The sequence below is a fragment of the Armigeres subalbatus genome, chromosome 3 (assembly GCF_024139115.2).
Source record: "Armigeres subalbatus isolate Guangzhou_Male chromosome 3, GZ_Asu_2, whole genome shotgun sequence".
In the NCBI taxonomy this organism is placed as follows: domain Eukaryota; kingdom Metazoa; phylum Arthropoda; class Insecta; order Diptera; family Culicidae; genus Armigeres; species Armigeres subalbatus.
The window spans coordinates 173,484,376-173,511,611 of NC_085141.1; the positions used below are offsets into that span (position 1 = coordinate 173,484,376).

At 37.7% G+C, this 27,236-nt stretch overlaps 1 protein-coding gene across 1 annotated transcript in view; it reads right to left on the bottom strand.

The window, feature by feature from the left end:
* Positions 1-1,028: 1,028 nt before the first annotated feature.
* The window catches only part of LOC134222143 (atrial natriuretic peptide receptor 3), a 75,677-nt gene continuing 49,469 nt past the window's right edge, over positions 1,029-27,236 (bottom strand). The window contains exons 3-4 of the mRNA XM_062701287.1: positions 10,859-11,061; positions 1,029-1,093 (exon numbers count right to left, since the gene is read on the bottom strand). Of these exons, the coding sequence (XP_062557271.1) occupies positions 1,029-1,093; positions 10,859-11,061 (268 nt within the window). The remainder of the gene's footprint in view (positions 1,094-10,858; positions 11,062-27,236) is intronic.

Here is a 27,236-nt window from a genome sequence, read left to right on the forward strand (position 1 = left end):
TAGTTTGCGCGGGAGCGCTCAGTGATTGAGTTTTATAAATGATTTTACCAACATTGACTTGAAGTACAGATCTTGACGTTTTGTTTTATGGAATCTGTACTGTACACGTTCAATTTTCGAGATTTGCTCAGGACATGTTAAAAAAGTAAGAGAGTATGGAGCACAACGCATCCGTGGAATAGAATGGCCAAACACATAAGATCACTCGTTAGTAATTCGATATCAAGCTGCAACAAAATTGATAAAAATCCTTTTATTTTCATATAAAAATAATGATTTGCGATTCTTTCACCTCACCCGTCGGATTTTCGTGCCAATGAAATAAACATACAACCATGCGTTCACCATTTATTCCTCATGTAATTGAATCGTTTGGCACCACCATTCGGGTGTTTTTACAAAGGTTCGTTTTTAAAACATATTTCAAATGCGTTAGAAAGTCACAAAAACTTGGTTGTATTGAGTCAGTCATCATTGTGGAATGTAGCTAGTTTTGTAAATTTCGCTTCTGTGCATGCGCTCAAAAGTTATGGCGGTGATGGTTGATACCCCCTACCGCCGAATCAAAATTTCTAAAGGATTGTTACTGCTTTTTTCGTGCGATGTGCTGGATGAGTCTTGCTACTAGACGCTATCACATTTATCAAAGAACAAGATCAACTTACTGAATCACAAAACTATTCTCATTTAATAACCGCAATCGAATGGTCAGAAATAAAACGGTTGAGAAAATGCTACTTCAATCACATTTGAAACGTTCATTGACAAAGAGATTTCAGTGACAAAAGGGCAGTTCCAAGAGGATGAAAAATTTTCCAATCCAAGACAAAACAGAAATTTTACGCGACGGGCATTAATTGAGATCGACGTAAAACTATTTCAACATATTGCCATAAAGCTGAAATCTTAAGCATCTTTCTTTACTGAGTTCAAATTTGCTCAAATGATTACATACATCTTTCCGATTCGAGTTCTCCATCATTTCGCTATTCTGGTTTTAACTCCCAGATGCATAGTAGAGGAAAGTGTCAACCGTCATGCACTTCAATGTGCTGCAAGTCGGATGAACGAGGAGTGAAGTCAATAATAAAATCTGGAATAAAATTAAATACTTGTGGTTAGGGCTTTTAGTTGGCACCACAGATGGGAAGCTCGAGAAGAAAATAGCATCGGCAAATCAATGCTCCAATGTTTAACTCAATCGATGTTATAAAAAAACTTTAATATGAAAGCCACCTACGACGAACTTTTTTTCGTTGTTTTATGTGGTGTATTGGTATTGAGTTGGTTTCGCCTTCTGGTTTTATTGGGCCACAGAAAAATCATATGCAAAAAATCTATGTCTAAGGCGTTTCAAAAATGTTTATAAATAACGAGCTTTTGGGCTATGTTTATTTGTCGTTTTTTATACTTCCTTGTAATATAAGAGTATTCATTAATTAAAAATTATATACATATAGTATCGACCCGATTTAGTCACTTACCGATTATGTCTACCCCGCTTTTATCACGTTGTCGACCCAATTTGGTAAACCTAAAACAATTTTGAAAATTTACGCCATTCTTTTTATTTTTGCAAGTAATACCGCAAACAACAATGATTTCCATGAAATAGCTTAAACCGATTGATATTTTTTATGAATCTTTTCTGAGTACCTGTCAATAATTTAGTAAGCCATTTCGACAAGAAATTACGGGTTCCGTTCACGTATTTTGCTTTTCCAAGGCTGATTCGTATTTGTGAACCAAAGTAAAAAAATACCGATTTTGTCACAGTTTCTATTTTATCACCCCAAAATTTATCAGAGAAGTGATAACACGAGAAAACAAACAATCTAACACGTGAGATTTTTTCATTCAACTAATATGATTACATATAGAAAAGCTGAAAGAACAATTTTCATTATTGCTTTTCCAGTCATGACGAAGATCCATGGATTATCTTCATTACAGACATTTCCTGTCATTGTCAATTTCATCTTCCAGCAAATAAATACTTTAATTATAGAAAAGAATGATTTTTTGCTGCTTGATTTGTTTATACCAATACAAATAATCAAGACCTCTTTTTACTATTCTCGCCTCGACATGTTCGGAAAATAAAGTTCAGAATAATTGAAAATAACTCTACTGTTATAATCATCAATACCAAGATTCTTGAATCATTTAATCCAATAACTTGAATACGGCTAAATTATGCTAAAAATCTTGAGCCTTCCGCTGCATCACGTCAGCTATACCTAAGGTGGCAGCCCCACCAGCGCGATGTAGGTAACGCGACCTCGGTGAGGTAGTTTACTGAAGCCTCTCAAATACCACGAAAAATGGAGATAGAAGAAAAAGAGAACGTTATTTTTGGCAACAGACCTGGCAACGAAATAAGGACTATGATTGGAAACTCGGTACCTGGAATGCCAGGACCCTAAATGAACCTGGACGAGTGAGCCTTCTGGCTCGTGAACTGCAGAAGGTTGGAGTAAACGTGACCACAATTCAAGAAGTCCGATGGCCTAGATCCTCAGAACGTAAATTCTGAGCCGTGGACCCCACGACCAACACTACATTCAAGTATAACAGTATAACAAGCATAACTTATAAGATGATAAGTGAGAGATTTTTTCATTCTTGTTATTCATGTATACATGTGAACAATGTCTAATCCTCAAATAGGTACTCATGGTGTAATCATTTGGATTAGGTGGAATTCCTGAAGCTTCAATCATTGTGTTGGAAGTATTTGAATTAGAATTTATTTGTATGTGAAATGAAACAATTCTAAAAAGCACAATGAAACAGATTCGGCACGGGCAATTTGCAAACAAAATTGAAACAACCGAAGCAAAAGTTTCATGAACGAAATTATTCAATCAGTCTGGCGTAGAATCACGCAAACTGGAAGTAACATTCCAGAATCTTTGCACTGACTTGTGCATCCGATTGAAGAGACCCTGGGGGCGACATCCTGTAGGTCTCGTGTCTGAGTTACGAACTTTTGCGATGACACGTCCCTGTTTTAATTTATGCCACAAGTGATGATAGCAAAGTCGGTTAAAAGTTGTGCGACGACGGGGCTTGCCTTTGGATGCCACCGTCAACAACAAGCGAAGACTGAGGGAAAATGTTTCTTCCGTTGCGTTGCTTGGAGGTACCTATTCGAGCAACACTGCGATTCTTCAAAACTATAAATTCGTCACTTACGACGATGGCTCGACCGAGCGGTTTTGCTGCGTACATGCTTACTCGGAAGAAGGACATTAAAGCTAGGTTAAATGGTTTTAATTGTGGTGGGAGCTTGAAATTGGAGATAATTAATTATTCTACGAATGACGATTGTGTTACCTTTGTTGCTGTGCATAAATGTGAATCGTTATCGACTTGCGGTTCAAACTCACCTGAAAATAAAAACAAAATTCAATTGAATGGTATTCGATTATGATCAAACGAAAACTATAATATCTTTTGATCTAAGTATGGATGAGTTATATTATGTATTAGCCCGTATTTGGATACTAATTAATCAATAAATAAACCATAAAAATATTACTAAAGCTTACAATATGATACCGACGAAAGGCGTAATATAATATGGAGTAAGTGAGTAAGTAAGCAAATAAAAACAAGTGAGCAACTAATTAAGTAAGTAAGTGAGCAAGCAATAAATCAGCTATTGTTTTAAACAGATATTGTCGGCTGAGAAACTTATTTCTAAAAGAAAATCAAAATCGCCAAACACCAACATGGGACTTTCAGAAGCTTACTATAACGAAATGATATACACAGGATTTTGTTTTTACACTATTTTTTTCGCTCGTATTTTTGATCGTGTCTTCAATTTGCCACCAAACTCTTCGCAACATGTTTCAAAAAATCCAGAATAAATCAAAGAAAAATCACATTATAATTAATATACGTTAAACATTTAGGATGAGTGGAAAATTGAGAAAATGTAAATCGTGTAAAAACAAAATCCAGTGTACATTGTTTGAGGTCTAAAGGTTCGGAAGCCTCCGTTTGAAAGGCTCTAATAGCTCGGTTGCCACGTTGCAAGAGAATTGGAAGCAAGTAGCTCGGAAGCATTCACAGATAAAAATATGTTATGGTTTTGCCTTTTGTTGTACAGAGCATGCAAATAAGCGTAACAATCAATCGATCTTACTGATCTTTTAAATCGAAATAAATTTAAATCCTTTCAAGCGGCCCAGAAGCCTCCTTTCAAGAGGCCCAGAAGCTTCCTTTCAAGAGGCCCGGAAGCCTCCTTTCAAGAGGCCCGGAAGCCTCCTTTCAAGAGGCCCGGAAGCCTCCTTTCAAGAGGCCCGGAAGCCTCCTTTCAAGAGGCCCGGAAGCCTCCTTTCAAGAGGCCCGGAAGCCTCCTTTCAAGAGGCCCGGAAGCCTCCTTTCAAGAGGCCCGGAAGCCTCCTTTCAAGAGGCCCGGAAGCCTCCTTTCAAGAGGCCCGGAAGCCTCCTTTCAAGAGGCCCGGAAGCCTCCTTTCAAGAGGCCCGGAAGCCTCCTTTCAAGAGGCCCGGAAGCCTCCTTTCAAGAGGCCCGGAAGCCTCCTTTCAAGAGGCTCGGAAGCCTCCTTTCAAGAGGGGTTTAAAAACCTCCCTTCAAGAAGCTCGAAAGCCTACTTTCAAAATATTAGGAAGCTTGATGTATAAACTTAATTTGACCTGGAAAGTTTCATAATGAAAATTTCAGTCCAACTTATGGAGAGCCATATATCCCGTTAGTTTTCAGGTCCATTTTTCATGGATCTCGTGAGTTACGCTTATTTTCATTTACAGTAAAAAATAGGGGGTACCTCAATTAATGCAAAAGTTCGAAGGGGTGCCTCTCAATAAAAAGGTTGTTCTAGAAACTTATTCAGAACAAAATTACACAATTTCAACACCAAAATATCTCACCAGGTTGCAAAAAGTGGCAGCCAATTCAATGCACATTCAAAAGATAAGCTTCAAAGCTTTTTATTAAAAGTGTTTTTATTTGTATCTTGTTGTATCCTCGTCAGATATACGTAAAATTGAAAAATATCTATTTTTCTACATGTTCGGGTCAGTCTTTGCTAAAAAAATATGTGTGGTTAAAAAATCAACTGGCCTCAATTACTATTTCTGGAACTCGATTATTGCATATGCACAACATGTGATAAATTTAGCTCGAAGATGTATTGGAGGGTATCCACTTCCTTCGGTGGGGTTTCATCCCACGAAACCAGTACGCTAGGCAGGTGCAGGTTATAGGGTTAAATGACCTTTTATCTAAAATTGCATCATATTTTGCTTGTATCAATAGATAGACACCTAGTGTCTTTAACAAAGTTTTTCTGTACATTATTTCTGACAACTTTTCCAAAGACGCCACTTTATATCAACAAATTTTGAAAAAAATAAAATTTCTATCTCACTTTTAGGTGAATTACCGTGGGGCATCGAAATCCGTACACTTAAGCGCCTTGGTATATGAAAAAGTGATTAGAAAATAGGAATCGAATGTAAATAAATCGTTTGTCATCGACACAGGAGCATGAAGGCTTCTACTTTTGAAGTGTTTCACATTTACTCATTAAAAACCACGAAAAACATGATAAAATAATGAATTAAATCAACTACCCCTGACTCGAAAACCGTCCACCGTGGACGGATTTCGAATCAAAGAATCAAAATCCGTACAGCTATTTTAAAACTAAATATTTAAATTGAAACAGTCTGGATGACTAAACTACCACTGTAAATAGTTCGATACACACCTTGAAAAGCGATCCCTTCGATTTGAATTTCGCTTATCTTATATAATGATTCGCAATTAGCAATTAAAACACTGTTACTTGTGGTGCAATTAAGCTCTATCCGAAAACAAAATGGCGGCACAAACTCCGCGTTTGGTGGGTGGAGATTTGTTTTTGATTTTTGTTGTTTTAATTTCAAAGCCTTTTTTCCAATTCTATGCCCTAAAAGCTTACTGCCAAGAATCTGAACAGGATAAGATTAATTATTTCTACATTAATTACCTTTAACCCCCTTTAATTTATTGATATCTCATGAGGTGGACGGATTTCGGTGCTGTACGGATTTCGGTCCCGTACGGTACTCAAAAATAAAATTTTCTCAAATGATACCCCTTGATGTATGCACCATACCTACTTGCTGAACATACTATGCCATTTAAACCACGATTTCATACCGAAAAAGCAGACGATCACGTTTTTCGGGAAAAAAAAGGAAAGAAAATCTCAGTTCTCCGAACACGGAGGCTATAACGCCATTAGCCTCAGGGTCTGCCTCTGCCGCGATGTCCAGCTGGGTTCCAGTCCAACGCATGTTTAAGGATTTCGTCTCCGCCCGTACATAAGGTGTGACTGCTTGTCCCACGCTTGGCCCTCGATCGCGTGTCCCGTGCTTGTCCACGAGGCGAGCGTTTCACTTCCTTCTTCAGAGTCGAGTAACGGGGCTAAGACTCTGGTTTTCGATCACTCTAAAGCGGCTTTGGCTTCGCTTCGCTCCTCTATTTTCCTTTAGGTCTCATTGAAGATGCACAAACAGATATTTATATCACCCTTTGGATTTTTATCTACAACTTACTCAAGGATGTGGTGTAAAATGTTACTATTCAAAATATTTCTCTAATTTGATACATAAAAATAGAAAGTATGCTCCAAATCTTTGAAAATTTCAATATTACAACATTGAACAGGAATCTCCAAATAATAAATGTGGTAAAAAATCAGTAATAATGAATGGTTTCATGAAATTATTTTAATGGATATAAAACTGTAAAAACAAAATATAAAAAATCCAAACTGGTTGATTCATGAAACCGCAAATTCAAATTTTTAATTTCCAAAAACATGTTTAGATCGATTTTAGACAACCAAATAGTGATTTTGAGCAAAAACAAGGGGTCTAAGGGGGTTAAAATATTGTTGAGGAATTAAATAGATAGTATCTGAATAAGTTGACAGACACTGATAAAAAAAGAGTTAGAGTTTTTTAAATTACATATTCCTTATCGCTTTTTTCAATAGGACCTTTGGATTTAATATTCCAATATCCGTTTCAAGTAAATAAAAATACATACATCACTGAAATTATACCCAAGAACATAAAAAACACTGGGGGTCCTGTAGTGTAGTTGGCTACACGTTCGCCTTACATGTGGATGGTCATAGGTTCGATTCCCAGCCCCCCCCCCCCCACAAACCCTCGTCAGTCGCCGGATGCGCAGCCCTTGCGGTAGCGTATTGGGGAACGCGTCATACCGTACGGCTGCCTGATGACGACTGACAAATTGTTCTTCTCGGAGGCATTCCTCCAACGGACCCGGCTTAATGGCAACCGAACAATGCAAACGATCATTGGATGCACGACATGGACAAACGGACACAATGGACTCACGATGAAATGGACTGGCAACGACAACAATAATGAGCAATGGAAATCTAAAAATAGATTCTGTGTGGATTCTGTACGGCAGAATACCACAGTAGATCTCGGCACAGTAGCGGTTAAGTAACACAGAGTGCCTAACACATAAAGGATGGAACAAAAAAAAAACATAAAAAAACACTCTTGAAAAATTTGTAGACATGAATTTTAAAATGCTACAATTTACACCATTTGACGGTACTTGTTGATTTGATTCGTCTACGAGCTCTGGAATATAGATAATTGACTATTGTAGCTTAAAGAGACGCGCATGATAGTTTTTGTGATATACCAAAAAATAAAATCATATCGCAATTTGGAATTCATAACTTTTTGGGTCATGTAACTTTATGTTAAGTTTCGGTGCTTCAATTTTTATTTGACGTGTTATTACTTAGAGTTGTTGAAATTCAACAGAGCTGCACTTGAGCCTTCGAGGCTAGATGGAAATTAGATCATCTTAAGCACTGTATTATACTCGAGGCAGAAATGAAACCTGCAGAAAATATGGGATTGAAACCCATTAAAATTTTGCGCAGATAGAACTCAGCGGTACATATGACGGTGTAGCCATAATAAAAAAAATGATTAAGTCAACAGTGGTGCGGATCTGGTGCGGATTATATGAATGAATAGTTGTTGGAGGCATTTTTCGACTCCTCACACGTAATGAATTAAATCTCCAAATTGTTCATGTGGTCTCCTAAAGTTGATAATTAAAGTCCCATAAAATTTGAACAATGAAAAATTAAATAGCGATGAACCTATGAAGTCAAAATTTATTACCATTGTCATAAAGTCAAAACCGGCAGATTAAAGGATTAACAGAAGCATGAAATTTATAAAGGGACTGACGACCTGACAGGTTTGTTTCTATTAGGGGAACAGACGGCTTTGGCAGGTTTTGTTCTATTATTGGCAGGGGGGTTTTTGTCGACCGAATTTTATGAAATTTGGCCACAATGTTCTTTGATATGCAAAGAATGTTTAGGCCAAATTTGAGCAAAATCAGTCATAAAAAACCCCCCTGACAATAATAGAACAAAACCTGCCAAAGCCGTCATTCCCCCTAATTGAAAGAGATATTAAAATACTTCTTAGCACTTTGGTATGAATTTGGCATGTGATTTGGCATAAAGAACAATTTCCTGTCAGTGATAGAAATTAACTTGCCAATAAAGCCGTCAGCCGTTCTTGGTAGTCAGCAATAATCATTCCAAAATTAGCGCCCGATCCTTTGATCCGAGAACGGCGAACGTTCCAAACCCGGGTGTTTGACTGAACCAATTTGATAACACTACAAAAGGCAACAATAGGCGAAACTGGAAGCAGACATATTTGTGCACTTAAATGTTATGATGGAGAAAAACTTGAAATGAAAGACCATTATGCAGATGAGCGATAACATCCAGAAGTCAACTCTAATAAATGGACGAATCAAGCGGGTTTACTTCGGCAGACAGCATTGTGCCTGCATTCCGTGGTCGACCGGTTTCTGCAATTATTTACATATTTTTCGGTCTATCAACAGACGTCACAATAATATTTCAATTCCGAAACGCAGAGCAGTGATGTTGTGAGCCGTCTTCCATTTTTCGTCCATCAACAATTGTTTGCGTGAAACAGCTGCTTTTCTTAGTGCCTTTGATTGTGGCTCGGGGCAGTAAAAAACAATGAAATCACTGAATTTCGGGATGAATACTGGTTGGAATGTTGGAATAAGCCGCTCCACAGTTGAATAAATATGTAAATTTGTAACAAATGTCTCTTTAATTATATGGCAGTTTCCCATTTTATGTTAAATGAAAGTAACGTAGCAAATGGAGCAGCCTAGAAACATGTGAATTGAAATAATTCATTTAAATTAATACTATAATGCAAATGGCGCTGCCGGCATCAAACATGTTTTTCATTCAATATGCTCAATATGACCGTTTATTCTGTGACATGTTTTAGTGGATGTTTTGTTTTGTCAACTACATCATTTTGACACTACTAGTATCGATGCTAGGCAAAGGAAAACTGATTGGCCACGCGAGCAGAAACGACATTTAATAGGATTAGGTATATTTTAACATCAACGAGGCATCTACACGCTTCAGTCGAATCGATGATTATGAAGCGTGCTAAATGACGTTTACTGTTTGATAGTATGTATATGTAAGGGGATCAATGCTGAACATCCCCTTTCTACATTGAATAAAACCCATTGTGCTGGAATTAATTTGTGCAATTAATGCTTTTCAAATAATATCTCATATATACGTCCAATTTTTCGAAAAAAAGAAAGAAATTTATTATGTGAATCAAATACATAGCAATTTTTTATCTGAACGAACACTTTTTCCCATAATAATTAAGTGATTCACAAGACAACCACTGTGAAAAAACATTAACCCCAGAATACTTCTGCCCTTCATAAGGTACATTAGCAATTAGATAAATAAGTCACGTACTTCCTGTTTAATGCTTAGTATGAAAAACAGAATATCTACCACAGTTTAGGGATTTTCCGTTTTTTCGTTCAGAGTGTCAGGGTTTTTCGTCGACCTTGATTGAAGAATACGTTACGTGTAGCTACCGGTATGTTCAAGGATTATAATTAAAGCAGTATTCGAATCACTCGGGCGCTTATGGTCCATTGTCTTCAAAACAAACAAAAGCCGAGATAATCGAATTTTCTGAATAAGGCCAAGTTTGCGTACGTGAAGCTAATATTTTTGGCTTCATCTTGGTTCGATTACCAACATGGTTCCCCCGTGCTGCGTTTGGATTGGTCAGTCCGCTGTCATTGTTTGTCAATGCGAAGCAAAAGGCTAGCGCCACAATTTGTGTCCCCGGGTTGATAGATTTCAATAAATTTTCGAATTGAGAGTCTTGAGCTGATTGCTGATTCAGGCCAGGTGCTAACCAGCTAGAGAAGGAATAGCGCATTTGTGGAATACGGCTGTCTATTTTTATCCATCGAGTGAGCGCCGATTAGCTTGAATGCTTGATGACAGGCATTACGCAGTCGTGGTTTGAATGGGAAAAGGGTGTGATGTCGCGTGTTTTGGGCGACTGGCCGTGATACTGACTAATACGGCACTTGCTACTAATAGCACTATTAGTAATTCTCTGCCCAAGTCCAAGTATTATCATAGTAGTTGCTATGTTCATTGCAGCGTAAACCATATTACATATTGAAATTCATAAAACAATATCGAAATTTTTCTAGCAACTTCTTAATCCCCAATGTTTTCCAAGTCAAGCAACACACCAAAAGAACAATTTCATAGAATCTCATACAATTGAATTTAATAAAATATAGATTATTTTATTATTGTGATATAGTCAAATAGTTTTAAACTAACTGTATGGGAAAACTTTGTGGTCACCTTAAATGGTTCTCGCAGCGTAATACATATTCGAAATAAATTATGAATAATTGAATACTTACTTGAATGACTTAGGCCAACCTTCTCCTTCAAGCTCTCGGTGAAATTGGTTCGCGTTGAATCGGTGGAAAACGGCAGATAGGTAATGTTTTCTCGCCGAAAATACTCGGCCATAGTACTCAGCATCAGGTGGCCCGTCTGGGGCCCAGCAACATTGAAATAACCGTGACGTTCGTAGAAGTACACTACACGATTCCATTTGAAACTGAAACAAAAAAAAACGATTAGGAAATTGATTAAAATTGTTAATTAAATTTTTGTACTATATTAATGTCTAAGTTACTGAATGTAGATTATTACACGAGTAACTGAAAGCAAAATCGATCTTAAATGATGGGGTTCGGGGTAAGTAGTTTTAGGCATAAATACTTTAGGTATAATGAAGGTTATGCATAACGACCATAGGCATACAATGTGTTCCTCCCGTATTTTTGAAAACTTTGGTAGAAATCCATGTCCGAGAAAACTTGAGAGCGGCGTTTCCAGGACTATTAAAAATATTTGTGATAACTGCGGCCGTGATACAGGTTCTAATTAGAGAAACAGATCACTTCGATGAACTGATCAGCTCTGGGCCATTCACTCTATTGGTTCAGATCATTCGGCCGGATCGGAACCTCAGAACAAAATACGGGAGGAATGAAAAAATGGTGAAACGATTATCATTCAGACTCACACGTTTAAACCGTACATACAGCAACTACACCCTTTCTTGCTCATAGGCATAGTAAGCACTCATAATGGACTTTTCATTTCTTCATATCCTTAAAATGGTCAAATAATTTGTTGATCCGCTGAAACGGATCTTTATAAAATGAGCCACGGATCATTCAATCTCTTTAACGGTTCCGGATCTGAACGCCCAGCTCTAGTTCTAATGAAAAATGAAAAGTTGGGCAAGCTGCGTAAAAACACATCTCATTCTCGGCAAGGACAGTAATTGAATATTGATGATCATCTATCACTTCACATGAACTCTACATTCGTTAACGTTATATAAAAAGTGGTGTAAAAACGAACTGGGCCGATTGACGGATTTATGGAGTAGGGTTATGTCTGGCACCTTAAAGGTGCTTTAAGCGTACAAACGGCTTCACTGGGCATACCACGGTCCTCTCAATGCTGCGGACATTTTTGCAAAATAATGCAGATTTAAGAAAGTTTGTTGACGTAAGTATGGATGGAGCTATAGTAAAGAACAAAATTGGGTTACTGCTACTTGAATTCATTTCATACATGTACCCATATTAATATCAATCAAATACAAATAATTGAAGTGCAAATTGCGTTGTTTCTCATTTTTGTATTTTATCAGCAGTGAGCATGCACGATAGCATTAAAACAATGACACAGATCAAGCCGAACTTATACATGAGCAGTGACGAGAAATGTCATTTCTATGTCATGGGACTAATTTGTTATTAACGTTTTTCACATGTGATGTACAATTGTGTTTTTATATAAACATGTAGCCTAAGGTGGCTCAAAAAACACTTTTTCAAATTTTGTGATGGGCCGCCCTCTTATTTGGTTCTATTTGATGCTCTGATACTCTGGACAAAATTTCTCGTTGGAAGTTTATATGAAAAACCCAGATTAATCCACCTAGCGATGATGGCGCCTTTCTCGCGCAAAAAGGTAATAAATGTAGCCTTTACGCTTACACCTCGTTATTGTACAAGAAAGGCAAAACAGTTACACCGTCTAATGTTATGATAGAAAATTTACACTAGTAGACGACAGATGGCGCTGCCAAAAGTTTCTCGAATTTCCTATGTTCGAATTTTGACTTTCGAACAATTTCATAGTACTATGAAACTGAACGAAGAGCATACTTACGCCTAAATGCGTGCAACACGAGTATCTTTATAGTACGATGAAACTCTTAATGGGAGCAAGCCACGGATAAACTTTAAAAATATTCATAGATGCAAGGCATTTTTCATAACACATTATTGTTCTATGTGACTATGTCTCATCACTATTTTAATATTATCTATTTTTTGCAATTTGCAATTATTATGAAACTCAATAGTGATCAACAGCGTTTTAGTCTCTGTCGGATGCAACTTGTTGCAAGAAAATCGGTTAAGAGTTTCTATGTGAAAATTTGGCTAATGTTTTTTATGGCATTTTGTGCACACACACGCACACACATACACACACACACACACACACACGCACACACGGACAGACAGACATTTGTTCAGCTCATCGAGCTGAGTCGAATGGTATATAACACTATGGGTCTCCGGGACTTCTATCGAAAGTTCGAATTTGGAGTGAAATGATAGCCTTTCGGTACAACTTAGTTGTACGAGAAAGGCAAAAATGTATGCAGAAACATCCAAAAATAGTGGTATCACATAGAACCGAATAAGAGGGCGGCTCATCAAAAGAATAAATTGGAGATTTTATTTATTATTCTTATATTTTATTTATTATTATTATTTATTTTATTTAACATTAGATTATTTTTTTTTTGTTAAATATCTTGGCTGTGCATATGCACAGCATATGTTTCGAAATGGACAAATTGATATGAAATTTGCGAAAAAGAATCCACGTGTCTTGGAGGGACTCGAACCCTCAACCTCCTACTCTCTAGATAGGCGTGATAACCCCTACACAACAAGACCACTTAAAGGTCACGTTTGCGGAAAAGCCATCAGAATCCGAGTACCAACCTCCACCGCGGTTAGCTCTCTTTTTTGCAAATTGAATATCTTTCGGATGCTTGATTTGTCCAATCTCCACATGTGCTTTACTATTGTATACCCACAGCCAAGCGAGTGCACATTGTTTATTAAACGAGAGGATCGCACTCCATGCCCCCCCCAGTAACTGTCTGGGCGGGACGGTATAGAATGCGAATTCAATCGCACTCTGCTGTGCCAAAGGCTTGCTTGGCTAAAGCATTTGATGAGTTTGATTGCCTTAACGTAAGCGGTCGCGTGTACTCAGACGACTAATGACGGTGAAAGACCGATGGCTTTTCCGCAAACGTGACCTTTAAGTGGTCTTGTTGTGTAGGGGTTATCACGCCTATCTAGAGAGTAGGAGGTTGAGGGTTCGAGTCCCTCCAAGACACGTGGATTCTTTTTCGCAAATTTCATATCAATTTGTCCATTTCGAAACATATGCTGTGCATATGCACAGCCAAGATATTTAACAAAAAAATGGTTTTCGTACGGCCGAGTTGCCGAATAATATGCAATTAATTGTAATCATGTGTCGCCAAGTGAATCAAGTGAACGCGCCTGCTCGGTATAAGGCGAAAGGAGGGGTAACGTCTTCTTTAAATGGATGTCTGCCCGGAATAAGGGGCAATTGAAATTTTGAAAACTACTTCTACATATTCTGGGAGGCCTTCCTTAGCCGTGCGGGAAGATGCGTGGCCGCCAAGCAAGAGTATGCTGAAGGAGGCTGAGTTCAACTTCTGGCCCGGTCTAAGAAATTTATCGAAAAGATTTGTTTCGGCTTTTTAGGTATAAAAGTTTAAACGTGTTAATCTTGTGTTTAACGAATGCAAAAAAATGTAACCTGGTTTAGAAACCTCGCAGGTAATAATTATAGGAATGTTGAATAAACAAAGGCTATTATTATTAATATTCCGCGAAATGGTGCATTCCGCGAAATGGTACATTCCGCCAAAAGTCATTCGGTGAAAAGGTACAAACCGCTTGTTTCGTCCAGGGTGGGACGACCCTACGTTGTGTTAACTTTCCAGGATCCAGACGAATAAAGTACAACTGCTTGATGACTTTTACTATTGATTTATTACCTCCGAGAGGCCAGCTCGGAGGTTACGATTACGATACTGTACGATACATGAAGTGTAGAATCGCCTTTTATAGGCGACTCTTAGTACGGCAAAACAATTATTATGGGGACGTGTGCACAAACATTCAAATTTAAATTCTAATTGGACTTAAAGCGCGCCAACTGCTACGCACATAACGCGAGCAGTTGGCGCGAGAACAGAAAACAACAAAAAACACATGAATAGCAGCTCACACGCTGCACTGTCGTGCTTCAACAGCAGCTACGTCGGTGAGCGCAGTTCGTGATCGAACACCGCCAAATGTCGTACCGCGAAAAGTTACAAACCGCCAAATGTTATTCCGCGAAATGTTCAACCGCGAAAATGAATTCCCCGAAATAGTTTTCGGTGAAATGTTATACAATCGTTTCAACGATACACGTGAGTTAATCCACAAAAATGTGATTAGCGTAAGCATAAATTCATGTTCTGTCAGGGCCTTCTCTTTCTTCAAATCTGATATCTTTTTAGAATATTTGCGGCATGATTATTTACGATATATATTACGATTGTATAACATTTCACCGAAAACCCTTTCGTGGAATTCATTTTCACGGTTGAGCATTTGGCGGTATGTAACATTTCGTAGTACGAAATTTGGTGGATTGTACCTTTTAGCCGAATGACTTTTGACGGTATGTACCATTTCGCGGAATGTACTATTTCGCGCTATATTAATAATAGCTTAGTGCTCATTCAGCATTTCTACAATTATTACCTGCGAAGTTTGTAAGCCAAGTTACCATTATTTTTTGCATTTGTATAACACGAGATTAACACGTTGAAACTTTTATGCCCAAAAGTCGAGAAAATTTCTAATAGATAAGTTTCCTAGACCGGGCCAGAAGTTGAACCCAGCAACCTTCAGCATAGTCTTGCTTGGCAGCCATACATCTTCCCGTACGGCCAAGGATGGCCTCCCAGAATATGTAGAAGTAGTTTTAGAAATTTCAATTGCTTCATTTATCATATCAATTAATTTATTACATCTGGTAGACGGCCCAGATATAATGAAGGGATCTTCTCCTCTCTTACTTTGTTAGAAATAGACGTTTTTATGAATAACCTTTCATTTCTTTTTCCACCTTATACCGAGAAAACGTATTCATTTGAAGAAGGCATTTTATACTCTATTTACTTTGTACCGAGCAGACGAGTCCATTTATAGAAAGCTTTATCCCCCTTTCGCTTTATACCGAGCAGACCCGTTCTTTTGAAGAAAGCATTATTAACTCCTCCGGATGCGGTCATTCAAAGAAAGCATTACCTTCTTTGATTGCTTCAGAATTCAGTAAATATTTCAATTATAATTATTCTAACTGAATTCCGCCAAATAGCATTCCGCGGAATGGCTTTCGGTGAAAAGGTTTATCCCGCGGAATGTCTTTCGGAAAAAAGGTGCATTCCGCGAAATGTGTTTCGGAGATTTGGTACTGTCGTACCGTGAAAAAAAATTGTGTTTTTCGACGAAATAGTATACAACCATATAGGGGAACGGTTCGCCACTTCATATCATAGCTCCTATTTCCATCTCATCAAAAACAAAGAAATGGAAAGGAATTTGGTTTGTTTATTATTTTTGTGATTTTTTTCAGCGGTGAGCACGCATGTTGACAAAAAGAAGCGACGAATTTGGTGCCGTATTTATTTGTTTAGCGATGAGATGGATATATGTACAGTGAGATGGAGATCGGAACAGTTCCCCTATAACATCGCAAAGGACAACCATATATAACATCGTTCTTATTTTCGTCCAATTATATGAAGATATTTCAACTGAGAAGCATCAGGAAAAACGGGCAATTGACGGAGATTTCCCATTACTAGATCTTGTTTATTGGATTCAGTAGACATTATTATAAAATACAGCACAGTTAAATTCAGTCTTGTTTTATTTCGAAATGTTTTATCTAGTTATTTCTCCATTATGTGGGATAACTGGCGAAGGCTGTCCAACAAACATAACCCTAAGAAGTTTGTGTAGACATTATTTGATTATGACAGTAGATTTGAATTCACTCTGTTTTCCTTCTGTTCTTAATAACAGATGATGAATCTATTTCTTGACATTATATGGGAAGAATAGGCCAAAATAGAGAACACTCCTTAGCCTAGTGGTTGAGTTCAATTCCCTGCCGGCCTAGGCAATTTTCGGTTTGGAAATTTTCTCGACTTCCGTGGGCATAAAAGTATCATCGTGTAAGCCTCATGATATATTATGATTGCCATTTATGTTTCGTCTGTCTGCTTTTAAGCTACGTCTCCTTTATCTAATCTCATACATGCGTAGCCAATACTTGAAAGCATCCTGGAAAATGACGGTTTCTGAATTCCGTCATTTTTTTTTTTCATATGGCCAGGCCAACTACGCAGTATGTACCGCTGAGATGACTCCTAGATATTGAGCGACTTCAGGAATACCTAAAGTCACTCAATAGCTTGGAACCGAGGGGAAATGAAGAAAGCGTGGACCTCCCGTACCAAACGCTTCCAATAATATAGATACCTAATATATGATAAAAATCGTGTACGTGTTTTTTGTATGATGTATATGAGCGTGTATGTGTGTATATGAGTGTGTACACTGATAGACAAAAGTATCCGTCATGTTTTAATAGAGCTACTATGTCCATCAGTATATGTATGTATTTGTGTATATGTATGTGTGTATAATGTGTGTGCGTTTGTGTGAGTGCGTGCGTGTTAAATTTACGGATCATCAAAACCTTACCTCTCCTCAATAAATCTGACGCTGAACGTGTTTGAGCATTTACATAGCCTTGATCGTAATATTAGCAAGGGCATTGCCCTTGATAACAATCGATCAGCCCTTGCAAGGACAAACATGCGCACATCTTCCGGATCTGCAGCACTTTTTTATACACTACCCGATCAAGAATGCATATCAAAATTATAACAAGGGGAGTTATTTATTTCAGAAAAATAATGTAACAAAATGTGTTATAAAATTGGCTGGTTAGTTGTTAAAATAACAAAAATTATATCAAAATTCCCTCTAGCCGTAACATAATTATAACAGAGGTTGTTACCTTCATTTCAACATTATAACAACCGTTGATATGATTATGAGGTACAAAAATCTACTTTCATGGTAATTGCCTACATCACGTATAAAAATGTGGTACGCTACAACGCCGGATTTCCATCCATAATGTAGGCAATTAACTTTGTACTAGCTATTAACATCGAACATTGATTCAAGTTATACTGGAGGTGATTACCTCCGCTTTTTTCCAATATCAAAAATGTAGGCAATTATTTTGTGTAAATATACATAACTAATGTTGTTATAATTTTGATATGAAATAAAACTGGCCGAAGACACATTTTTATCGAATTATCTAATTATAACACACGTTGTTTTAAATAACAACCATTGATAGAATTGAGTTATAATTTTGTTATGTATTCCTGATCGGGTACACATTAGTTTCGACCGCGGTCACTGCACTGGTTCTATTGTTCTACTTTTAGGCGAATCACCGCACAAAAGTAGAGCGCAAAAACCAACCGCACTGGAAGACGGTCGAAACGAGACTCAAGAGCCAACACGCACTGAGCTAATTAACTTTATTACCGGCCGCGCAATGCAAAACACAAAATTTCGGCAAATCGCGCGATCGTTCTGCCGTCCGAAACAAGAGCCAACACGCACTCATCGTCTGTCTGCTTTTAAGCTGGGGCCATCCAGAAACCACGTGGTCATACTTTTGAAGATTTTCAACCCCCCCTCCCCCCAAGTGGCTTATTGTGGTCATTTGGCAGACCCCCCCCCCTCCTATGACCACGTGGTTTTTTTTACAAGTACAAAAATTTAAAAAAAAACCTTATGTAACTAAAACATATGGTTAATCCTATCAATTTTGAAGATGGACAATTTCGACTCATTCAAAATTAAACTAAACCCAGCATGGAAATTATAAATTTTCATGAAGTCGAAAATTTTGATTATGTTATCATGTTGTAATGTGTATCAGGTATTAGGATATCTAGAACTCGCACACCTTCAATGCATCAGGAGGATACAAAACCTTCCATAGCTCTGGAGCTACTGGAAATTCTTAAGATATTAACCTCAGCGAAGCATCTGAACTGAACTCCTACAACGAAAAGTTTATCAGAGAATCACAAAGTTAATATGTAATCTTAGAGATGCAAATAAAACCTCGTACTGTTGTTTCTTTCGAGTAGCATTCTTGTAGAAATTTCAGTATTGTTTTCAGAATCATGAATATTAGAAACAAATAATTTTTTAGTTGTTCATTGCTAATATTGATTTATTAATGAAAATTTTGTATTTTTTCGTTAAACATTTTGATTTCTTTATGGAAAATTCTTATTTCATAATTGCAATTTTTGCTTTTACAAGTGCTAATTTATTATTGTTGTGTGTATTATTGTTCTTTATTGGCAATTTTCTATTTTATTATGGAAAATTTCTATTTTTTCTCAACTAAAGAGATTTTCAATCCAGAGCTGGCTCAACTCTAAAAATTTATAATTCTTCATTGAAATTTTATTTTGATATCGACTCGTGGAAGCCTATGATGCCATACTAAAAATATTTTATCGGTCACTCTGATGTTTCTTTGGTATAATTTTCCAAGGAACTTCTATTTCACATCTCGAATATGCTTCAGTCAATGGTCCTTTCATAAGCGTCTCATAGAGGAATGAATGTATTATAGACCAATTATTATTTTGGAGTTCGGATCATTCGATTTATCCAATTAACCAACTTATGAATGATGTATGATATAATATCCCAGTAGGTCCATTGGGTTGATATGACTTCAATTATTATTTATACAAGCTACTACAGACTCAACAAACCTCATAGTCATTGTGCAACTTGATGTTGACTCAAGATAATTTTTCGTACCTTGCCTCTTGGATGCTAATGGAAATTAGGATCATAAGCTTATTTCATCGGATTGGTGATAAGAACATTGCAAATGTCTTGATTGATCTGGTAGATTCGTGGGTTGAACTTGAGAGCGTTTTGAAGTACCTTGAGCATCTCGTATTCGTGAATATTAATCACTGGCTTAACGTTCAGGATGACCCATCTTATCTGACCACCCATCTGTTTAGAATGATTCAAACATTTAAACTTTATTTACACGCTTTTAGAATCGAAATCTTCCCAAGGTTTCGGATATCTGAATTTTCATGGTCAGTCAAATTTGAGCTCCCATATTTTTTCTGTAAAGCCAATATCTAGATGAACAATTTTACTGAAGAAAATAGTGGCCTAGCTCTCTTTTGTGATTTTCTAGACAATCTAAAACGCTGGGCATATATGACCCATCATTCCTGAAAGGGTTGAGATTTGTTTTGGAATTCAATTTCAATCGTTATTATAACACTATTTTTTAACCTAGATTGTTTTAGGAATTGGAGAGTTTTTTTTCTAGAAAACTGCCACTTTTTTTTTCATATCGCAGGAATCTCTTTAGTTCTAAGACCCTTTTATGAATTTAAAAAGCATTTTATTTAGAATTTCATGTTGATTTTTTAAATGCAAGCTTCTCTATGTCACAACCTTTTTAATGCGCACTACTAGAATGTTGTGCAATCAGAACATTTAGGTGCATTATTATTTTTTTCGATCAATTATGATAATTATTCAATATCATAAAAACTAGGTTTCTTAAGCCTAAATTATTGCCTACATTTATTGCTTGGATTAATTTTAAATTCCAAGATCTTCTTCCAATTTTCAAGTATAATTATTCTGGAGTTGCAAGGGAAACCCTTCGGAATATTGACAAGAAATTCTTCGGAGTCTCCATATTTAGAATTTCAGCGACATTTTTTCCGGAAATCTGTGGAAGAGCTCCGAAAAATGTTCGATAGAAATTTTGAAGAACTAGAAGAATCCGTAGAAGGATCTGAAATGCATATTTACGAAGAAAATTCCAATAACTATCAAATTCCGAAGAATTTCCAGTATAAATTAGAAAAAAATCCAGCTTACTTTTTTTACAGAATCTCTAAAGATTTTTTTTCAAAATCCTGGGCAACTTTAATGAATCTTCAAAGGAAATTCTTCTAAATTTCCAATGGAATTTTTTTTTCGTTTTCCAAAAGAAATTCTTAGAAATTTTCAGCATTTTTTTTTTAATTTTCAAAATAAATTATTCGGAATATGCCAAAATATTTCCGAAGGAAATTCCTAAGATTTTCCAGTAGAAAATCGAAAAAAGTTCATCTGAATCACCAATGATGAATTTCCCGAGGAAATTCCGATGTTTTTACAAGGGGAAATAACGAAAAAATTGTACTTTTTTAGTACTTTACAAGTACAGGTTGTACTTTTGAAGCATTTCCAGTAGGAATTCCTTAAAAAATTAAATCAATTTTCTGATGTGAAAATTCCTTAAACTTCATAAATCATTTCCTGTGCATCTTTGCATGGTAAAGATTTAAAGCAATGTTTAGCTGAACCTACAAAGATATCAAAATGACATCCCGAAGAAGAATGAATTCCCGATGAAGTTTTGAAATGATTTCTGGTTCAAATTAAAAAAAAACATGAACCTTGAGAATTGTAAAGATTTATTCTTTGAAAATCCAAAGAATTTTTTGAAGATAATCCACAGACTCTTCAGTGGAAATTCTAAAAAATGCCTCGAATAAAAAAAAACTTGGAAAATTAAAAAAAATGTGATAGAACTCACAAAGAGCGTAAAAAAGTATTCCGAAAAATTTTCATTTCAAAATCCCAAAATTGAAAAAAAAAAAACAAAGGAAATATTAAAGTGTTTCATGTGGCATTGGCTCCATATTCCAACTGGAAGTTGGTCTGCTTTTCAACTTAGTATATTCTATTAGCATTTCCTCAGTTATAAATTGAAAGCTTTTATATGCCAGCCATTGCACGATTGTGTAGCAAGTACGATGGATACACTATACCTAGGGTGTCGTGAATGTTTCCCGCCCGAAAACATCCTAGACAAGTTGAACCGTTCACGTAAGGGCCACGTGCCACAGCCCGATATGTGTAAGGACATAAACTGGAACCTTCTTACGAACGAGCGTGAGGTGATCCAAAGGTGGCGGCAGCACTATGAAGAGCACCTGAATGGCGATATGGCAGACAACGGTGGTGGTATGGTAATGAACCTAGGAGCACGCGCGCAGGACATGCGACTTCCGGCTCCGAATCTCCAGGAAATCCAGGAGGAGATCGGCCTGCTGAAAAACAACAAAGCCCCTGGAGTTGACCAACTACCAGGAGAGCTGTTTAAACACGGTGGTGAAGCACTGGCTAGAGCGCTGCATTGGGTGATTACCAAGGTTTGGGAGGATGAGGTTCTGCCGCAGGAGTGGATGGAAGGTGTCGTGTGTCCCATCTACAAAAAGGGCGATAAGCTGGATTGTAGCAACTACCGCGCAATCACATTGCTGAACGCCGCCTACAAGGTACTCTCCCAAATTTTATGCCGTCGACAAACACCAATTGCAAGAGAGTTCGTGGGGCAGTACCAGGCGGGATTTATGGGTGAACGCTCTACCACAGACCAGGTGTTCGCCATACGTCAGGTATTGCAGTAATGCCGCGAATACAACGTGCCCACACATCATCTATTTATCGACTTCAAAGCCGCATATGATACAATCGATCGGGACAAGCTATGGCAGCTAATGCACGAAAACGGATTTCCGGATAAACTGATACGGTTGATCAAGGCGACGATGGATCGGGTGATGTGCGTAGTTCGAGTTTCAGGGGCATTCTCGAGTCCCTTTGAAACCCGTAAAGGGTTACGGCAAGGTGATGGTCTTTCGTGTCTGCTATTCAACATCGCTATGGAGGGAGTAATACGAAGGGCAGGGATTGACACGAGTGGTACGATTTTCACGAAGTCCGTCCAGTTATTTGGTTTCGCCGACGACATTGATATCATGGCACGTAACTTTGAGAGGATGGAGGAAGCCTACATCAGACTGAAAAGCGAAGCTAAACGGATTGGACTAGTCATCAACACGTCGAAGACGAAGTACATGATAGGAAGAGGCTCAAGAGAGGTCAATCAGAGCCACCCACCACGAGTTTCTATCGGTGGTGACGAAATCGAGGTGGTTGAAGAATTCGTGTACTTGGGCTCACTGGTGACCGCCGATAACGATACCAGCAGAGAAATTCGGAGACGCATAGTGGCTGGAAATCGTACGTACTTTGGACTCCGCAAGACGCTTCGATCGAATAGAGTTCGCCGCCGTACCAAACTGACTATCTACAAAACGCTTATAAGACCGGTAGGTCTCTACGGACACGAGACCTGGACGATGCTCGTGGAGGACCAACGCGCACTGGGAGTTTTCGAAAGGAAAGTGTTGCATACCATCTATGGTGGGTTGCAGATGGCGGACGGTACGTGGAGGAGGCGAATGAACCACGAGTTGCATCAGCTGTTGGGAGAACCATCCATCGTTCACACCGCGAAAATCGGAAGACTGTGGTGGGCCGGGCACGTAGTCAGAATGTCGGACAGTAATTCGGTGAAAATGGTTCTCGACAACGATCCGACGGGAACAAGAAGGCGAGGTGCACAGCGGGCAAGGTGGATCGATCAGGTGGAGGACGATTTGCGGACCCTCCACAGACTGCGTGGTTGGCGAAGTGTTTTATGTGCAGCACAGGCAACTCAGGCCTTAATCTTATGATAAATAAATAAATAAATGTTTTGTTTGCCTTTCTCGTACAACTAAGTTGTACCGAAAGGCTATCATTTCACTCCGCAAACGAACTTTTTATAGAAGCCTCTAAGACCCATGGTATTATATACCAATCGACTCAGCTCGACGAGCTGAGCACATGTCTGTCTGTCCGTGTGTATGTATGTGTGTATGTGTGTGCACAAAAGCTATAAAAAACATTAGACAACTTTTCGTATAGTAATCCTTAACCGATTTTCTCGCAACAAGTTTCATTCGACAGGGGACATAGCCTTGTTGATCACTATTGAATTTTATAACGATCGGTCATTGTGTTTAAAAGTTATGAAGAAAATGGTACATCGGACCATATAAACCCCATATAAGGTTGGTGTGACTAAATGCGAGAAAGGCACCACCAACGCTAGGTGGATTAATCTTGGTTTTTTTTTCATTATCAATTTGTAGCGAAATTTCCAAGCAAAATTTTTCAGAGAGAATTGTTCAAAAAAAATTCTGAATGCCAGCACTTTATCAGGATTGTATGAAGTAATGTCAAAGTTTTTACAGGAAATTTCTTTACTTGATTTTTCCTGAATATCCACAAGAAATTATTTTGAATTTTTCTTCTTAAGATTTTTTCTTGGATTATTGTAAAAACATGAACATTAACATGTAACATGTAAAACGAATGCAGTCCGCTGATGAAAAAATGTCGGCGGCGTGATGCCAAAAACCATCTGCGGCGGAATTTAAAAAAAATATTTTTCCATTTTTCCTATTTAAATTTTCTTTGTGGAAATTGAGACTGAATCGCAACATGGTTTTTCGTTTATTTATGTATGGATATAAGATCTTAGGCTAAGATGGTCAAATAATGCAGATATGCATCGGCGTTGCGACCGACGCTGCGTTATCGATTTTTCTTGATGCACACCTACGCCTTTTTAACGCTGAGTTGAAAAGACGCTACGTGGGCATCGGCCCTTAGATGCGCTTTGCGTTTAATGATTTGATCATTAAATTTTAATTATTTGTATATTTTACATTGCTATTGTTATTCACCAAAAGTTTTTCGTGTGAAAAAAACCACGTGGTTCGAGAGCAACACCCCCCTCCCCCCATGTGGCTTATCGTGGTCATTTTCCAAACCACCCAACCCCCCCCCATATATGACCACGTGGTTTCTGGACGGCCCCCTACATCTCCTTTATAGAATTAAACTAAAATTACACTTATAAGTGACAGGGCGTATATTTAAAAACAATGATCATGATAATCGTTATGCTTTTTAATATGGTAGATAAGACATAGGGTTTCTCACCCCATTCCCGGCCTAACATGCGCACGACTGCATTATTTAATTGATATTTATGACCAGGGGCAACTTTTCTGAATATTGTGGGCCGTGTAATATTGCGATGGGGTTCACCTCTGCTTCAAAAATAGTTATTCTTGCTAAACACCGCTTGAAAAAGGTTTTATTTGATTTAAATTAACATGATGCAGCACTCATTTCAGTCATAAGCGATTGCTTATCCGGCATACCCCAAATCTCCTCGGCATACGCAATATTTTACTCAATCTCTCAACATCTTACGCTCATTCTCTCTCTCGGGACGGTAGAAAATGCGACGTGAACAAAACTATCCACGTTCTACGACGACATGATGCCAGTTGGATTATTTATAATAATTTTTGTTTGATTGAAAGGATATATTCACTCATCCAAATTCATACCAAACACATGAAAACAATATCTTTTTCACTTTTTGAAATCGAGAGAAATATAAATAACATAATAGCGCCAACGTATTAGACAGTTTTCCTATTAACGATGAAAAATTATTTTCATACTAATAAAGAATTCTGGCCATTTGGCAGCACGGTGCGGCTAGAAGTTCTTAGGCCGAGGTAAATTTTTGTTCGGTTTGAGGATACATTTTTAAATGTATTCCAATATGTTTATATAAAATCTAGTGATACGAACAATTACAAAAGATTGAAGTGCGTGAGTTTAGCATTATTGTGTGGTGATAAACAGCCTGAAGCAATGGTTGTATCGAGTACTGTGACGATTTTCAGGTAGGTGTTTATTTGATGATACCGTTTTGTAAAAGTGGAAAGAATCACTCCGGCTCAGTGGTGTTGCAACGAAGAGCAAAAGTTTGAAATCTACATTTTTGTTTTCTATAATTGGATCGATTAGGAGTGAAATAAATGGTTGAAAAATATTGAGTATTGTGCGAGATAAATAGGAGACTTTTTTTAAAATGATCAATCATAAACCTACGGCTACTAAACAGTATAAATCATTAGCTTTCTGTGCAGTGAGCCGGGAATGGGGTCCATAGGCCCAAGTAGTGATTTACCCTACATCTATCTTCGATGGAACGGTAACTCTATTTTTTTCGTAAACTGAAATCTAGGCTTAATTGACTAACCAGAAAAAAAAATAGGCATGATTAGATGACTAATATATGTTTATAATTAACATTTTATATCGGAAAATGGGGTCTGTACAATTAAGTCTAATCTAAATTTAGTACCGGACAAGTTGAACAAAATTCTGCTATCGGTGTCTGGATTTGCTAATTTCCACCATTGCTTTTCGCTCCCTAAATGGACCGAAACGTCGGGAAAAGAATAAAAACATAGTTTTCAATTCCCTTCAAGACTGTGAAGCTAAAACTCTACCAAAATAAGTTCAATACTACAGTCGAGTAAAAAACAAAATTAAGCTTCATTGCATCGGCTCCAAACCGTGCATTGCCAATGAAGAACGCTTTGATTGCCTATACATCGCCAATTGCGGTTTAAGCGGATGACCTACACATACAAAATAATGCGTGTATGATGCATGACAAAGCTTTCTCGGCTGAAAGTGCACGTGCTGAATAACATGTGGTGGCGTTGGATCGTTTCGGTATCGTAGAGTAAAATATAACGCGTCCCCATTGCAGCATATCGGTTGCCTCAACTCTCATGCCGCCTATAAAAAATCCGGAGCTAAAACAGAACCAAAAACTCGGATTTTACGAATGTTCTGCATCCTACCTAAAACACGTCCGATCGCGCACCAATTATTTACTCACTCTACCGCGCGAACTATCTGCTTACTGAACAGAAACACGACAAAACAGGCACTGATTGGTTTTCATTTCGACCGCACAGAACAAACAAAATCGGCCCGCGCAAACTAGGTACCTATCTGTTTGAAATTTTTGACAAAATGGCACAGGTTGCCATGCCGACGCGACGCTTCTGAAATAAACGATTTTTTTTTGTCCTCAGATAAATTCAAGCTATTGTACAAGTGTTCTAAGTAGTTGGATGAAACAGTGACGCATTCTCACCTCCCTCACAGCAGGGACAGGAAATCAGAATATACTGTTACCGACTTCTCATACTCTAAGATAGTGGATACATTTAAATTTACAATAATCCCATTGTTTCGTTATAGATGAAAAAAGCAAGTTTGAGTGACATATAATTCATTCAAACTATAGCTTCACCATTTGATAAATCCTCTTTACCAAATGGTGAAGCTTCTTCAATGCAAACTTCTAAAAAACTAAGAATAATGCTTATTATAACATTTCAAACCAGATACACACAAAAGCAGCTGTTTAGTAACATTCTAGCACAGTCAATAATCTTGCGTGCGTCAATAGGATGGAAGGGTTGGACCAATGACTTTTGCTTTGAATACATCATTAGCATTACAAAATAATAAAGAAAATGGCATGTTTCTTCAAAAAAATAAAAATAAAATTAGGGTTACGGATAGAATTCCTGACAGTGTCCAATTTCTGGCACAAGCTCAAAAACCAAAGTTACAAGCATTATTTTAACAAAACGCCTTCGTTATC